A 16,221-nucleotide genomic window follows, 5' to 3' on the forward strand; every position below is an offset into this window, starting at 1 on the left:
ACTGTATGTGTGTGTATTATCTGTGTGAGTGTGCTCTCCATGTGCCGGTTCTGTGTGTGCATGTACGTGCCCTGTGTCTATGTGCTTGTGTTGTGTCACTTCTATATGTTCTGCTTGTGTTTTCTGTGTGTGTGTCTGCTCTGATTGTGCATATGCTGTCTCTCTGTCAGCTCTCTGTGTGTGTCTCCTCTCTGTGTGAGTGCTCTCTCTGTGTGTGTGTGTGTGTGTGTGTGTGTGTGTGTGTGTGTGTGTGTGTGTGTGTGTGTGTGTGTGTGTGTGTGTGCTCTCATGTGTTGGGTTTGTCTGTGTGTCTGCTCTCTGTGTGTCAGCTCTGTAGTGTGTGTGAGAGCTCTCTATTTGTTTGTGTGTACTCTGTGTGTGTGTATGCTGTCCCTGTGTGTGTGCTGTGTCTGAGTGTGTGTGCTGTTTCTTTTAGTGTGTGTATGCTCTCTCAGTGTGTGTGCTCTGTCCTAGTTTGTTTGCTGTCTCTGAGTGTGTGTGCGCTGTCTCAGTGTGTGTGCTGTGTTCTTTCAGTGTGTGTGCTGTCTTTCTCAGTGTGTGTGCTGTCTCTCTCTGTGTGCTGTCTCTGTGTGTGTGTGTGTGCAGTCTGTGTGTGTTGTCTCTCTGTGTGTGTGTGTTATGTCTCTGTGTGTGCACCTGCTCTCTGAGTATGTGTGCTGTCTCTCTCAGTGTGTGTGCTGTCTCTTTCAGCGTGACTGTGCTGTCTCTCTCAGCATGACTGTGCTGTCTCTCAGTGTGACTGTGCTGTCTCAGTGTGTGTGCTGTCTCTCTCAGCGTGACTGTGCTGTCTCTCTCAGCATGACTGTGCTGTCTCTCAGTGTGACTGTGCTGTCTCAGTGTGTGTGCTGTCTCTCTCAGCGTGACTGTGCTGTCTCTCTCAGCGTGACTGTGCTGTCTCTCTCAGTGTATGTGCTGTCTCTGTGTGACTGTGCTGTCTCAGTGTGTGTGTGCTGTCTCTCTCAGCCTGACTGTGCTGTCTCTCTCAGTGTGTGTGCTGTCTCTGTGTGACTGTGCTGTCCCTCTCTGTGGAAAGGGACAAGATTTCGATTCTGGTTCTGATTTTGACTCCAGCAGAGCTCATGACACGGACACGCTGGTCTGTGAAGACTTGCACTTTTATTGAGAACAAAAGTATAAAAACATACAGAGCCGAATTGTAAAGACAGGCAGGACGCAGGCGAGGGACTGCTCCTGTCCCAGAGCATCGAGGGGAGAGGGGCTAGAGTCTGCTCCAGGCCCGGCCAGTCGCACCGCGGGCTTCGGGCCTGGCCTGCAAGCGGTTCTGTCCTCAGCCTTGATGTCAGCCAATTCAGACCAGACAATGACTGCTCCCTCCTCCTTCCTGGCGCTCTGGCCACCAGCAGCTCCCTGAAGCCCAGACTGGTCCCAGCGCCCTCGGGACAATGCTTCTGTTTCCAGCCGCTGGGATTCCAGACTTTTCAGCTCCACGTCCCGGAAAAAAAAATTGGCTTGGGTTGCAAAATTCAAGTAAAAACAAACACAGAAAATTCAGATATTAGAAAAAGGCGGATGATACTGATTCCCTTCCTGACAGCGGAGTGGGAGTGCAGGCTGGGAATGGGAAGGGGGTCTGACAGTCCTGTAGGACAATATCGGATCACTCCACGTCTTTCACTCTCAGACCTGTAGCTCGTGAGTGTGGTGTGGCTGTCAGTCTGGCGAAGGACAGGGGGGCGTGTCTGCTGCTGTCTCCTGAAGAGGTGGGGTGACCGGGACCCCCGCTATCCTGAGATTACAGGACGGAGCGCCTCTTTGGTAAAGGGGGGTACCTGTAAGAGCTCTGCCTGCAGGAGCCTGCTTTAATGTCTTTACCAGGCGTGAGCTGTGTCATGCCCTTTGACCCCAGGGTGTCTCTGGGAAAGCCGGACAGCGTTGTCCTGTGCGATCTTGGGGACAGAGCCAGACCAGTCATGCCTTCCTCTGGAGAGCAACCATCCAGGCCAGCCGCAGGATGGCAGCTGATCGGTCAGTGCCCATGAGCTGCCAGCGTCACGAGATTTGGGATAAAAAGCCATGTGCAGAAGGTGCTGCACAAGGCAACAGATTAGCAGGTTGGCGAAGGGATGTTTCGAGTGCTGAAGTCTAACACAGGCTGGAAAACAAGCCAAACTCTGTAAACCGCCGTCCGGTGGAACACTGTTGTTTCTGGTCACTGTTTCTTCTGATTGGAGGAATATAAAAAACAGTTCAGAAAAGAGCAGCTGCTGTTCCAGGAAGGGAAGGGGTGCCAGAGGTGAATCCGCTTGGAGGGAATTAGCCTTTCTCCTCCTGGGAGAGAAAAACACTCCTAATCCCAGCGCCGATCTGCTCCCCCGGCCCTCACTGCAGCGCCTGACCCACGATGCACAGCTCCGGGTGGGAGGCGGAGCGGCTGGTCCTGAGCTCTGATTGGTGCTGGCTGTCCCACGGCTCCCTGGCGCAGGCAGGCCCCTCCTCCAGGCTGGGGGGGGGTGAAGACACAAGCCGATTAGGGGCCGGATTATTGAAGTAGGGCAGGTTGATAATGGGATTGTCCACTGACAGGGCTAATCTGCAGGGGATTAGGACAGGCAGGACTGCTGATAGTCTCTCTCAGGTTCGCACTGCTCTAGTTGGCTGCTAGAGTGGGGGTCTCCCACCCGGGTCCTGGGGCGCTCCAGGGTGACTGCCTTCTTAGACCCCCATAACATAATTGATTTTTAAAGGCCTGGAACAATTTCATTGTGATTAATGAAGAAGCTGATCTGAATTATGGACACAATGTGTGAACCCTTCAGTGCTCTAGGACCAGAGTTCTCTTAAGCCTGCTTAATGGATTAATGCCTTGCAGGTGTGCCCAATCTTTAGAAACAGGACTGGGGCTCACTAGTCCTGGATGGGAACCCTGTCCCAGAGTAAATAAGAAGGGCACAGGATTCCTCATCATAGCTCTCAGGAGCAGAGAAGTACTTCTAAAAAATGCCACCTTAAGGGCTCATGCGAGAGTTTGCACTGACACTCTGTCTGGTGCTGATGTGAAGACCTCCACACGCCTTGTGCATTGGAGCGAGAACTTTACTTCCTCTTCACAGAGTACTACCCACACTAATCTAGCACCTCACTTCCTCCTCACAGAGTACTGGCCACTCTGATCCAGAACCTCACTTCCTCTTCACAGAGTACTGGCCACTCTGATCTACATCATCACTTCCTTCTCAAATAGTACTGCCCACACTGATCTAGCAGCTCACTTCCTCCTCACAGAGTACTGCCACACTGATCTACATCATCACTTCCTTCTCAAATAGTACTGCCCACACTGATCTAGCAGCTCACTTCCTCCTCACAGAGTACTGGCACACTGATCTACATCATCACTTCCTTCTCAAATAGTACTGCCCACACTGATCTAGCAGCTCACTTCCTCCTCACAGAGTTCTGCCCACATATCTAGCTTCACTTCCTCTTCACAGAGTACTACCCACACTGATCTAGCAACTCACTTCCTCTTCACAGAGTACTGCCACACTGATCTAGCAACTCACTTCATCTTCACAGAGTACTGGCCACTCTGATCTACATCATCACTTCCTTCTCAAATAGTACTGCCCACACTGATCTAAAACCTCGCTTCCTCCTCACAGAGTACTACCCACACTGATCTAGCAACTCACTTCCTCTTCACAGAGTACCGCCACACTGATCTAGCACCTCACTTCCTCCTCCCAGAGTTCTGCCCACACTGATCTAGCACCTCACTTCCTCTTCACTGACTACTGCCACACTGATCTAGCACCTCACTTCCTCCTCCCAGAGTTCTGCCCACACTGATATAGTTCCTCTTCCACTCCACAGAGTACTGTCCACTCTGATCTAGATCTTCACTCTCTTCTCACACAGTACTCTGTGACTCTGGTTGTGAGACTGTGTCAGGAGGTCACTGTGACTCTGGCTGTGTCAGGAGGTCACTGTGACTCTGGCAGTGTCAGGAGGTCGCTGTAACTCTGGCAGTGTCAGGAGGTCACTGTGACTCTGGCTATGAGACTGTAACAGGAGGTCACTGTGACCCTGGCTGTGTCAGGAGGTCACTGTGACTCTGGCTATGAGACTGTAACAGGAGGTCACTGTGACCCTGGCTGTGTCAGGAGGTCACTGTGACTCTGGCTGTGTCAGGAGGTCACTGTGGGTCTGGCTATGAGACTGTGACAGGAGGTCACTGTGGGATGTGTCTTTATCGTAACTGGTGCAGGGTATTTTTATCCCTAGCCTGAAAGCTGGAAGGAAGTTGGATTTATTGTACATTTTTGCAAAAGATAGATTTACACAGTGCTTGTTTACATTCATAGGCGGGGACAGGATTTTATTTATTTAACTTGCAGGCATTTTGGCACATATAACAAGGAACCAGAACCTCTGTTTTTACTTGTCAATTGTAAATGTTGTGCTGTTTCCAGATTTTATTCCTATTATTCTTGAAAATGTTCTTGCGTCTTGGAAATTAATGTTCTGCTATACTGGTACTGCAACCCCATGTTGTAAAAGGATTCTACTGGGACTGTAGCTCCTATTGTAACAAGACTGTTCTACTGTACTGGGACTGTAGCCCCTGTTGTAACAGGACTGTTCTACTGCACTGGGACTGTAGCTCCTATTGTAACAGGACTGTTCTACTGCACTGGGACTGTAGCTCCTATTGTAACATGACTGATCTACTGCACTGGGACTGTAGCCCCTGTTGTAACAGGACTGTTCTACTGTACTGGGACTGTAGCTCCTATTGTAACAGGACTGTTCTACTGTACTGGGACTGTAGCTCCTATTGTAACAGGACTGTTCTACTGTAATGGGACTGTAGCTCCTACTGTAGCAGGACTGTTCTACTGTACTGGGACTGTAGCCCCTATTGTAACAGGACTGTTCTACTGTACTGGGACTGTAGCTCCTATTGTAACAGACTGTTCTACTGTACTGGGAATGTAGCTCCTATTGTAACAGGACTGTTCTACTGTACTGGGAATGTAGCTCCTATTGTAACAGGACTGTTCTACTGCACTGGGACTGTAGCCCCTATTGTAACAGGACTGTTCTACTGTACTGGGACTGTTGCTCCAACTATAACAGGACTGATCTACTGTACTGGGATTGTAGCTCCTACTGTACTGTACTGAGACTGTAGCTCATATTGTAACAGGACTTTTCTACTGTGCTGGGACTGTAGCCCCTATTGTAACAGGACTGTTCTACTGTACTGGGACTGTAGCCCCTATTGTAACAGATTGTTCTCCTGTACTGGGACTGTAGCTCCTATTGTAACAGGACTGTTCTACTGCACTGGGACTGTAGCCCCTATTGTAACAGGACTGTTCTACTGTACTGGGACTGTAGCCCCTATTGTAACAGGACTGTTCTACTGCACTGGGACTGTAGCTCCTATTGTAACAGGACTCTTCTACTTTTCCAGGGCTGTAGCTCTTGTTGTAAATAATAATGTTTTATACATTACAGTGCAGAATTACACCTTAAGCCCATCTTAAAGTAGCACATCCAGTGATAGAGGTTAGATGAATTTGACAAGAGTTAGATGTTTTACACAAATAAAAGATTTGTGCTTCTTGTGAATCACGTTTTGGAGTATTAAGAGGAACCAGAAGGTTCAATGATAACAGCCCAGGTGCTTAAGAACAAAAAGGTTAGTGAGGAGATGAAGTTTGAAGATGATAGATTATTAAACAGGTATAACAGCATTTTTACAGCAAAGAGGAAGCAACAGTGTTCTGGGAAAATCAGAGAACATTCAATGACTCCAGTGTGTCCTGACTCAGGAGTTACTGAATGTTCTGCTCTGTAGAGTAGAGGAGTGAGTACACAGAGAGTACAGTACACTCCAGCGTGTCCTGACTCAGGAGTTACTCGATGGCCTCTCAGCTGAGTGGCAGTTACTTACTCTCCTCTAGGGACAGTATCTGTCAGCAGCAATATCACCCTGCAACTCACAACTGGCAACCCACTGAAGCTCAGCAGGTGTGAGCCTGGTCAGTACCTGGATGGGAGACCTCCTGGGAAAAACTAAGGTTGCTGCTGGAAGAGGTGTTAGTGGGGCCAGCAGGGGGCGCTCACCCTGCGGTCCATGTGGGTCCTAATGCCCCAGTATAGTGACGGGGACACTATACTGTAAAACATCCTTCGGATGAGACGTAAAACTGAGGTCCTGACTCTCTGTGGTCATTAAAAATCCCAGGGCGTTTCTCAAAAAGAGTAGGGGTGTAACCCTGGCGTCCTGGCCAATTTTCCCATTGGCCCTTACCAATCATGGCCTCCTAATAATCCCCCTCTATGAACTGGCTACATTACTCTGCTCTCCTCCCCACTGAGAGCTGGTGTGTGGTGAGTGTTCTGGCGCACTATGGCTGCCGTCGCATCATCCAGGTGGGGCTGCACATTGGTGGTGGTGGAGGGGATCCCCATTACCTGTAAAGCGCTTTGAGTGGAGTGTCCAGAAAAGCGCTATATAAGTGTAAGTAATTATTATAATAATTATTATTATTATCTAAATGTGCAACAGTGCAGCGAGAGTTATTTTCACACAGGGAACTTTGGAGTTGAGCCTCTGTGTTCATTAGTCTCTGAAGCCTCTGTGAATCAGGGTGTCAGAGTGGCTGGGCTTCTCCCAGTTATGATCCAGGCAGAATCAATGCTTCAGGACTGTTTTGAGTGCACAGACTGGAGTGTGTTCAAAGATCCGGCTACCCACGGATCCCACACCAATATCGACATGTATGCATCAGCAGTCACCAGCTACATCAGCAAATGTGCTGATGATGTGGCAAGCGTTAAAAAGATACGCAAACTCCCAGATCAAAAACCCTGGATGAACACTGAGATCCGCTCCCTGCTCAAAGCGCGTGACGCAGCCTTCAAATCTGGTAATGAGGAAGAATTGAGAGTGGCAAGGAAAAAAATTAAGAGCTGGCATAAAATCTGCCAAGAACCAGTACAAATCCCAGAGAGAACCCCACTACAACACCAACGCTAGCCCACGAGGCATGTGGCAAGAAACAAATACAATCACAACTTACAAGAGCAAAACAAGCCCTGTAAGCGCTACTGACCCCTCCCTCCCAAACAAGCTTAACACCTTCTCAAATCAAATCAAATCAAATCAGAGTTTATTTATGAAATCCACAACAGGACGGCGTGCAGCAGTAGTTGCTGGCAATGAAATGTCTTTTCCGCGAGCTCACAAAAACTACAAGAATCACAGAAATCACAAAAATCACAAAAACACAAAAAGCACAAAATTAAGGTTACGAAAATAAGGTTACATAATAATAGATGTAATAGAAACGGATTAAAACTCAATATGAGTAGAGCTGCTATGTGTCCATGGTGTATTCAATATATACAAGTAGTGCAGTATGCTGAATACAGTGAACCCTGTGTGTCCATGTAGCCATTACAGGTGATTTGCTAAAGGAGCTGCAGGTTGGCTATTTAGCAGGTTGTCTATTTAGCTTCTACGCACGCTTCGAAGCTCATAACCCTGAACCAACCACCTGGACCGCCGAGTCCCCTGCCACCCCACCCCCCACACTATCCAGGCTAGATGTGTGGAAATCACTAAGTAGAGTGAACACACAAAAAGCTGCTGGACCTGATGGTATCCCTGGCCTGGTACTCAGAACATGTGCCTGGCACATACCTGATGTCTGTACTGACGTCTTCAACCTGTCCTTGGCCCAGGCCACTGTACCTAGCTGCTTCAAGACGACCACCATCGTGCCAGTACCGAAAAAATCAGCCCCCGCATGCCTGAACGACTACCGCCCTATAGCACTCACCCCCATCATAATGAAGTGCTTTGACTACTTATTCCACACATTAAAGCCAGCTTTCCAAAACCACTTGATCCTCTCCAGTTTGCCTATCGCACAAACCGCTCCACGGAGGATGCAATCTCTATAGCTTTACACACCACACTAACCCACCTGGATAAAAGGAACACCTATACAAGAATGCTATTCATTGACTTTAGCTCAGCATTTAACACCATCATATCCATAAAACTTGCTACCAAACTCAGGGCTCTTGGTTTAGATCCCACCCTCTGTAGCTGGATCCTAGACTTCCTCACCAGCAGACCCCAGGCTGTCAGGATTGGCAACCTCACCTCCAACACACTCACCCTTAACACCGGTGCCCACCAAGGCTGTGTGCTCAGCCCACTGCTTTGCTCCCTGTTCACCCACAACTGTACTGCCAAGTTCAGCATAAACACCATCATCAAGTATGCTGACGATACCACAGTCGTGGGCCTGATCACTGACAACGATGAGACTGGCTACAGGGAGGAGATAAAACAACTCGCAGACTGGTGCTGAACCAACAACCTATGTCTCAACATCAGCAAAACCAAAGAGCTGATTGTTGACTTCAGGAGACAAGGAAAAGTTCACTCCCCCATCTACATAGAAGGGTCTGCGGTGGAGATGGTGAATAACTTCAAATTCCTAGATGTTCACATCTCTAAGGACCTTACATGGAAACTGAACACCTCCAGTCTCATCAAGAAGGCACAACAGCGGCTGTACTTCCTGAGAAGGCTGAAGAAAATACGCCTACATCCACTGATCCTCACCAACTTCTACAGATGTACAGTGGAGAGCATACTGACCAGCTGCATCACAGTCTGGTACGGCAACTGCACCACACCTGACCGTAAGGCCCTGCAGCGGGTGGTCAAAACTGCCCAACACATCACCGGCAGTGCCTTACCATCCATCCAGGAAATCTACAACACCAGGAGTCTGATAAAAGCCACCAAAATTATGTCTGACCCCACTCACCCCAGTCATAACTTGTTTGTCCCCCTGCCATCTGGCAGAAGGTTCCGGTCACTCCAGTCGCACACAACTAGACTCCAAAATAGCTTCTTCCCCAGAGCCGTCAAGCTGGTGACGCCACCCACTGCCTCCCATCATACTATGATCTCTCCTCACTTCTTCCTGTACCCAGGATGACTGTACTCCAACACCACTACACGCACGACAACTGAATGTAAGCCGAAATTGTACTTAAAACTGAACTAGCTGTGATATTTATGAATCGCCGGATTATTTTTGCACTGTTCCCTGAATTACTTTTGCACTGTTTTTGTCCTGTTATATTTTTTCTCTGTATGCGTATTTGCGCAGTTTTGATTACACTGTTATGTTATTACACTGTTATTGTTATTGCGTTACTGTCTATCGTCTTGTCTTCTGTTCTTTTTATATACTGCACCCGAGCGACTAATGAGAAACACTTGTCACTGTACTATGCACCCGTGTAAGTATAATGACAAATAAAGTTGAATGTAGCTGCACTTTGAAAGACACACAAGCCTTGCCGACACAGCCTAGTGCTGCCAAACCCGTCCCCAGCGAGAGCGCTGGCCCTGTTTCTAACAGCACCATCTGCAGTTAACAACCCTGGAGCTGGGGCCGAGCAGAGAGCGCTGTCCCACCGGCAGGCTGCAGAGTGTCCAGTGCAGCTGGTCACAACGCGCTTGAGTGGAGTCATGAGTGGGACACACCCACTGGGAGAGAGCGGCAGAGCGCCTGTCTGACACAGGTGTTAAGACCGAACACTTGTCACGCCAGATTCCTAGAAACTCTGCCTGTTCCTGGCAACCCAGCCAGGAAGAGCTGCTGTCCCAGCAGCTTGTTTCTCAGATGGCCCCATGCTGACCCTCCACGACACTTTTGGAAGAAATTTCCAAATCCCTGCTTTAAAGAACTGTGTTCAAACAAGTCCACAAAACACTCCCAGTCAGTCAGAATCATGTCATGTACCAGTTAACAGGTATTTTCAATGCATCTAGTGTGAATGGGTTTCAATTTTGTGGCAATGCTTTTTTTCAACCTGCTTTTGAAATGACGTATAACATATGCAATTAGTGACTACTTTTCATGTGAGCATGACAATTACCAGTAAAGTTTGGCTAAATTTGTTATTTCCTTTAGTTTTAAAGATAGAAACGAATAAGTTTAGCACGTATTAAGTGTGTTTTCAGAATTTGGATTTTCCGTCATTTTTGACAGCCGCGCGCAGCTTAGCAAAAACGTGAAAATTGGTCGAAATTTGTTTTTCGAGGAAACAACAAAACAACACCTTTCCTGCACTGCAAATACGTCCTAAAGCATGGCAGATGCATTAGAAAATGTCTGAGTGTTGTTGCAACCCAAACCCTAACCCTACCCAGGACACTTTTGGAAGAAATTTCCAAATCCCTGCTTTAAAGAACTGTGTTCAAACAAGTCCACAAAAGACTCCCAGTCAGTCAGAATCACATCATGTACCAGTTAACAGGTATTTTCAATGCATCTAGTGTGAATGGGTTTCAATTTTGTGGCAATGCTTTTTTTCAACCTGCTTTTGAAATGACGTATAACATATGCAATTAGTGACTACTTTTCATGTGAGCATGACAATTACCAGTAAAGTTTGGCTAAACTTGTTATTTCCTTTAGTTTTAAAGATAGAAACGAAGAAGTTTAGCACGTAGAAAGTGTGGTTTCAGAATTTGGATTTTCCGTCATTTTTGACAGCCGCGCAGCTTAGCAAAAACGTTTTTGTTTTTGATGTCAATATTTTAGAATATGTCTTTGTTGTAAATGTCTGTAATATGTCTGTAGATTTTTATTTTACTTCTATTTTTGTTTTGTTTTGTTTAATGTAAATATCATTACTTTCATCTGCTTTGGCAACACTGATTGTCCCCATCGGTCATGCCAATAAAGCACCTTGAATTGAATTGAATGGAATTGAGCCATCCTGTATTGCAGTGCGTGTGCACCCCAAGTATTTCAATGCAACTTCTCCCTTTCCACTCTCTGTCCGCACTCCAGTCTTTGAAAGACGCGGATTATGAGCTGCACAGGATCATGTCCAAGTGTGGAGATAATTGCGTAGGACATCCTTATTTATATTCCCTGAGAAAGGAACACAGGCTGACTGCGTCACCCAGGCCGGATGCAGACCGCATGGCAGAGTCTAGAGACAGACAGGGAGAAGGATAGAGGGGGGGTCTGCCTTGGTGTTTTAAGCCAAGAAAAAGATGCTCTTTCTGCTGTGCTGGAAGCAGTACTGCACAGCTGGCTGAGCACTGTCCCCTAAAATAACAAATCTAATCCCAGAATTCGCACACCTGCCAGAATCAGAACAGCTCCCAGTCCTACTGGGGGAGGAAACTCAATAGAGCTGCAGCCCAGTGTCTGATCTCCTGTCACAGCCTGAGGAACAGAGAGAGAGCCTGTCAATGTCTCCAAATGTGTTGTGCTAGTCGTTACTATTTAGGCATCACTCTCATACACTGGTGAAACTATCTGAGTACTCAATACAGCTAAATCCAAAGACACGCAGTGACAGGCAGAGAGAGAGAGTAAACAGAGACAGTGACACACAGTGACACAGTGGCAGGTACAGATAGACACTGTGTCAGGTTCAGAGACACAATGACACAGTGGCAGGTACAGAGACACAGATACACATGGATAGGTACAGAGACACAGAATCAAAGACAGCAAATGGGGAGAGCCACATAGTAGGTAAGAAGAAGAGACAGGTCTGAGAGAGAGACAGGTGTAGAAGGTGAGAGGTGTAGAATCTGAGAGAGAGACAGGTGTGGGAATCGAGAGGCAGACGGGTGTAGAATCTGAGAGGGAGACAGGTGTGGGAATCGAGAGGCAGACGGGTGTAGAATCTGAGAGAGAGACAGGTGTGGGAATCGAGAGGCAGACGGGTGTAGAAGGTGAGAGAGACAGGTATTGGAATCGAGAGGCAGACAGTGTAGAAGGTGAGAGAGAGACAGGTATGGGAATCGAGAGGCAGACGGGTGTAGAATCTGAGAGAGAGACAGGTGTGGGAATCGAGAGGCAGACGGGTGTAGAAGGTGAGAGAGACAGGTATTGGAATCGAGAGGCAGACAGTGTAGAAGGTGAGAGAGAGACAGGTATGGGAATCGAGAGGCAGACGGTGTAGAAGGTGAGAGAGAGACAGGTGTGGGAATTAAGAGGCAGACGGTGTAGAAGGTGAGAGAGACAGGTGTGGGAATCGAGAGACAGACAGGTGTAGACGGTGAGAGAGAGACAGGTGTGGGAATCGAGAGACAGACGGTGTAGAAGGTGAGAGAGACAGGTGTGGGAATCGAGAGGCAGACGGTGTACAAGGACAGCCAGAGGGCTGCAGACTCACCCCTGGGTGCTGATGGCCGGCTCGCTCCCGGAGCTCACCGAGCCGCTGGGGGAGAGGGGAGGCCGCGGCTGCAGGGTGAGGCTGGGCCGCCTGTCCGAGTGGCTCCTCTTGACGAAGGGCTGCGGGCTGTGTGTCGCCCCCAGGGGCAGCCTGCCCCGCGACGGCCGCCCCCCCCAGGGCCGGGGCAGCACACAGGCCCCCGGGGGGGGCCAGGCCTGGGGCGCGGGGGCCGGCTGGGCCTCGAACAGCGAGGCGGAGGCGGGGCAGAAGACAGAGCGGGCGTTGCTGAGCACGCGGGAGGAGGGGGCGAGCCCCTCGCTGCTGCCCCCTGGTGGCCGCCTGCAGCTTGTGCGCGGGGAGGCCGGAGGGGAGGGAGCCTGAGCCAGACCGGCAGAGAGGCAGGCGGAACTGGGGGCGACGTCTCTCCCGGAAGAGGGGGTGCTGGCAGCTTGTTTCCACTGGGGAGGGCTGGGCAGCCTCCTGGGGCCCTGCGGGGGGCCGGGGGGGATCTGGGGAGCCGGGGGGCCGGCGGGCGGAGGGGGCGCGGGCTGGCTCCGGAAGACGGGGGGGCTGGGCAGCCTCCTGTGCAGGGCGGGCGGGTTGGAGGGGTTGGCGGGGGTGGAGGGCAGGAGCCGAGCCCGGCCGGGGGCCTGGGGTCCGCAGGGGGGCCTGTGCGCTGGGGCCGGGGCAGGGGCAGGCGGAGGGGCCCCCCCTCTCCTCTCCCGCCCTGCGGCCGGGGGGGAGTCGGCGTTGTGGCGCAGGTGGATGATCTTTCGGGCCGTCCTGTACAAGCTGGCTGCCTCCTGCTCCTCCGGCCCGGCCTTGGGCTGGGGGTCCTGGGGGTCCTGGGGGTCCTGGGAGTCCTGGGAGCCGCTCCGGGGTCCCACCTTCCTGCCGGGGCGCGCCGGGGACAGGCTGAGGGCCTCGCGGCGCGGGCCGGCCCGATTGGGCAGCACCGGCACCGAGCTCAAGTAGGCCCGGAGCCTCTGTGTCACCCCGGCTTTCTGGGGGGCAGGGCAGCGTCCCCGGGTGGGGGGGTGGGCTCCGGCCTCGGCCTCGCCCCCGGGGGGCGCCGGGGAGCCCCGGAAGGAGGTGTCCATCAGGACCTCCGGCGGGGGCGGAGGCAGGCTGGACAGGTCCAGGAGGACGGGTACCCCACCCCCGCGCGCGCCCCGCAGGGGGGCCAGGCTCTGGGGGGCGCCCTGGCTGAAGGTGTCGATCAGCCTCTGCACCGCCGTCCTGCCCCGCTGGGAGGCGGGGGGCCGCGGGGCCGGGGGAGGCGGGGGGCTGCTGTCGGGGGGCTCCTTCCTCTCGCGCTCCTCCCCCCTCCTCCTGCTCGGGTCCCGGGAGGGGGGGGCCCCCCTCATCCTGTCCAGCCGGCGGCTCAGCTCCTTCTGCGTCCGCTGCAGCTGCAGCAGGGTGGGGTCCTCGGCCTGGCCGCGCAGGGACTCCGCCGAGCGGGACCGCCGCTGCCGGCCCGCCCCTCTCCGGCCCCCCGCCCCCGCCGCCGTCTGCGGCCTCCGCGCCGGCCGCTCGCCCTCCTCCGGCCAGGCGGGGGCGCCCCCCCCGGGCTCGCGGCGCTGGGGGGCCGGCACGAAGCGGATCCTCCCGCTCATGGCGTCCTTCACCCGCAGCGTCATCTCCTCGTTCTCGGGGTTCTCCAGGCGCTTGGGTGCCAGCCGGGGCGCCTCCGGGCTGGGCCCGGCCGGGGGAGGGGGGGGGCGCCGCGGCCCGCCCTCGCCGTCCCGCTGGCCTTCCTCCTCCTCTTCCTCCTCCTCCTCCTCCTCCTCCTCCTCCTCCTCGCGGCCCTCGGACCCCAGTTCGGCGGCGGCGGCGGGGTGGGCCGGGGGGCAGCTGGAGTCCAGGGAGCTCAGGGACGGGCTGCTGCCCAGGCGGGCCGGCCGGGGGCCGCGGGGGGCCCGGGGCCCCGCCAGCGACTCGCTGTCCGCCCCGAGGCCGCTGTCCTCGGACTGCAGGGCGGAGTCCGGGGGGCCGGGCGTCCGGACCGCGGCGGCCTCCAGGCGGGCCAGCACCCGGCCCAGCCTCCCCTCCAGCGCCTGCTTGGCCCGCAGCTTCTCCTCCAGCAGCTCGGCCAGCGAGCCGAAGTAGTCGGCGGCATCCTGCAGCGCGGCGTCCCCCAGCGCCCCCGCCGTGCCGCCCAGCGCCCGCAGCCGCTGCAGGGTGTACTGGAGCAGCTGCTGCAGCAGGTCGGGGGGCTCGGGGCTGCCGGGGGGCCAGGCCAGCTGCTCCCCGCTCTCCTCCAGCAGCCGCTCGCCGCCGCGGGCCATGTCCTCCAGCGCGCGGTTCAGCTCCTCGTAGCGCAGCGCCAGGAAGCAGGCCATGGGCTGCAGGGCCTGCTGGGTCTGGGCCGCCTGCTCCAGCAGCCCCAGCAGGGCCTCGTACCGGGAGACGCTGGGGTTCAGGTAGGCGTAGGCGGCCCGGTGCGCTCGGACCAGCGGCTCCGGGAAGTCCACCTTCTGCCCGCGGGGGGGCGCCCCCTTCTCCTTCTTGCCTTGCCTCGCCGCCCTGCCCCTCCGCGGCCGCCTGGCGCCCTTCCTGCCCGGCCCGTCCTCTCCCTCTCTCTCCGGGCACGCTGACTCCGAGGACGCAGCCCGGGCCGGGGGGGGCGTCGTCCCGCCCTGCGGGTCCTCTGAGGGGGCAGGGGGGCCCCCCTCTCCGTCGGTGTCCCCCGGGCCGGGCGAGTCGGACGGGGACTCCGCCGTGCTCTCCAGGGGGCCCGGCTGCAGCGTCCGGCCCCCCCGGAGGGAGCCGCTCCGGGACGGGGAGCAGCCCATGAGCGCCGATCGAGATGGGGGGGTCTTACCCGGCCGCGGCGCCTGTCATGGTCAGGTGCCGCCCGGGTGCCGCGCTGTCCTCAGGGAGACGGGAGAAATCCAGGCCCACTCGAGTCTCCGCGGGAATGGCTCTTACCTCTCCGGGAGCGAGGATGAGGCAGGACTGGCCGGCTCGCTCGTACGCTCACAGATGTCCAGCACACACACACACACACACGCGCGCAGACACACACACACACACGCAAGACCTTAAGCTCATCGAGGTAATCAGCCCTGACGCTGAGGTGGCTTTTTATAGCTCACGCTGGGGCTGCTGGGCCTCACGCCATGAGGAGCAGTCATCCGCGATCGTTAAGGAGCGCACGGGGTGTCATCGCAGCCCCCCCACTTCACTGAGCTCCAGGGCCGCTCTGCGGACAGCTTCCTTCCTGTCTCCAGATCGGGGCTCCGGCCGGTCCCTGGGCTCGTTCCGAGCGCTGTCCACCCCCACTTCTGTTCCCCTCCCGCTCGGGAACCTGCGCGCTGCGTGAAGGGTTGTAGGTGTGTGCTGTCTCTGCTGCCCCCTGTGTCTGGACTCAGGGTGCGGCAGCACTGCGTGAAGGGTTGTAGGTGTGTGCTGTCTCTGCTGCCCCCCTGCGTCCGGACTCAGGGTGCGGTGAGCACTGCGTGAAGGGTTGTAGGTGTGTGCTGTCTCTGCTGCCCCCCTGTGTGTGGACCTGGGACTCCAGAGTGACAGATCTGACAGGTCCTGCCTGGGGATTATTGGAATCTGCTTCTGTCCTCTGGTGACCTTGATAGAGGGAAGAGGGGGGCAAGGGGTGGGACTGCCTGACCACAGAGCACTGGACACACAGAGTACTGTTACTATTATTACTGAGAGACAGGTTCACTCTTCCTCTGGCTGTGACAGGAGATCACACACAGAGCTGTAGCTTTACTGATTTTCTTCCCCCAGTAGGACCAAGAGCTGTTGATTCTGACAGGTATGGGAATTTTGGGATCAAAATTCTTATTTTAGAGAAGGATGTCTAATCCCAGAGTGCAGCAGAAAGTGCACCTCTATCTCTGTTTCTCCCTGCTGGCAGTGGGAGCACAGCCTGTCCTCTCTGGGCAGCCAGGTCTGTTTATGTCCAGTTTCTATGGCCAGGCTGTGGTCACTGAGCCTGTCCTCTCTAGAGAGCCAGGTCTGTCTGTG

The 16,221-nt window shown here is 54.0% G+C and overlaps 1 protein-coding gene across 2 annotated transcripts; it reads right to left on the reverse strand.

Moving 5' to 3' along the window:
- Positions 1 to 2,218: 2,218 nt before the first annotated feature.
- LOC148675061 (uncharacterized) lies at positions 2,219 to 15,332 on the reverse strand. 2 transcript variants are annotated; one of them, XR_015935434.1, is made up of 3 exons: positions 12,232 to 15,332; positions 11,186 to 11,270; positions 2,431 to 2,482 (listed from the first exon to the last, which is right to left on the reverse strand). XR_015935434.1 is itself a non-coding variant. In XM_088625989.1 (2 exons), the coding sequence occupies exons 1-2, from the start codon at positions 15,024 to 15,026 to the stop codon at positions 2,362 to 2,364; spliced, it is 2,916 nt and encodes a 971-aa protein (XP_088482115.1). In that variant the 5' UTR covers positions 15,027 to 15,326; the 3' UTR covers positions 2,219 to 2,361. The 2 variants fall into 2 exon arrangements, 1 of the variants encoding a protein (XP_088482115.1); XM_088625989.1 differs by lacking the exon at positions 11,186 to 11,270 and having other exon boundaries at positions 2,219 to 2,482; positions 12,232 to 15,326.
- Between the last annotated feature and the right edge of the window lie 889 nt (positions 15,333 to 16,221).

The sequence above is a fragment of the Lepisosteus platostomus genome, chromosome 3 (assembly GCF_059453375.1).
Source record: "Lepisosteus platostomus isolate fLepPlt1 chromosome 3, fLepPlt1.hap1, whole genome shotgun sequence".
Lineage (NCBI taxonomy): Eukaryota > Metazoa > Chordata > Actinopteri > Semionotiformes > Lepisosteidae > Lepisosteus > Lepisosteus platostomus.

What these genes read in the sequence shown, in the direction of transcription:
- LOC148675061 (XM_088625989.1), bottom strand. Translation starts at nt 15,026, where the DNA reads ATGGGCTGCTCCCCGTCCCGGAGCGGCTCCCTCCGGGGGGGCCGGACG. An exon ending in CCGGCCATCAGCACCCAGGG is followed by an intron (nt 2,483 to 12,231) that starts GTGAGTCTGCAG and finishes ACCCCCCCCCAG; the next exon opens with CCTGGAGGAGGGGCCTGCCT.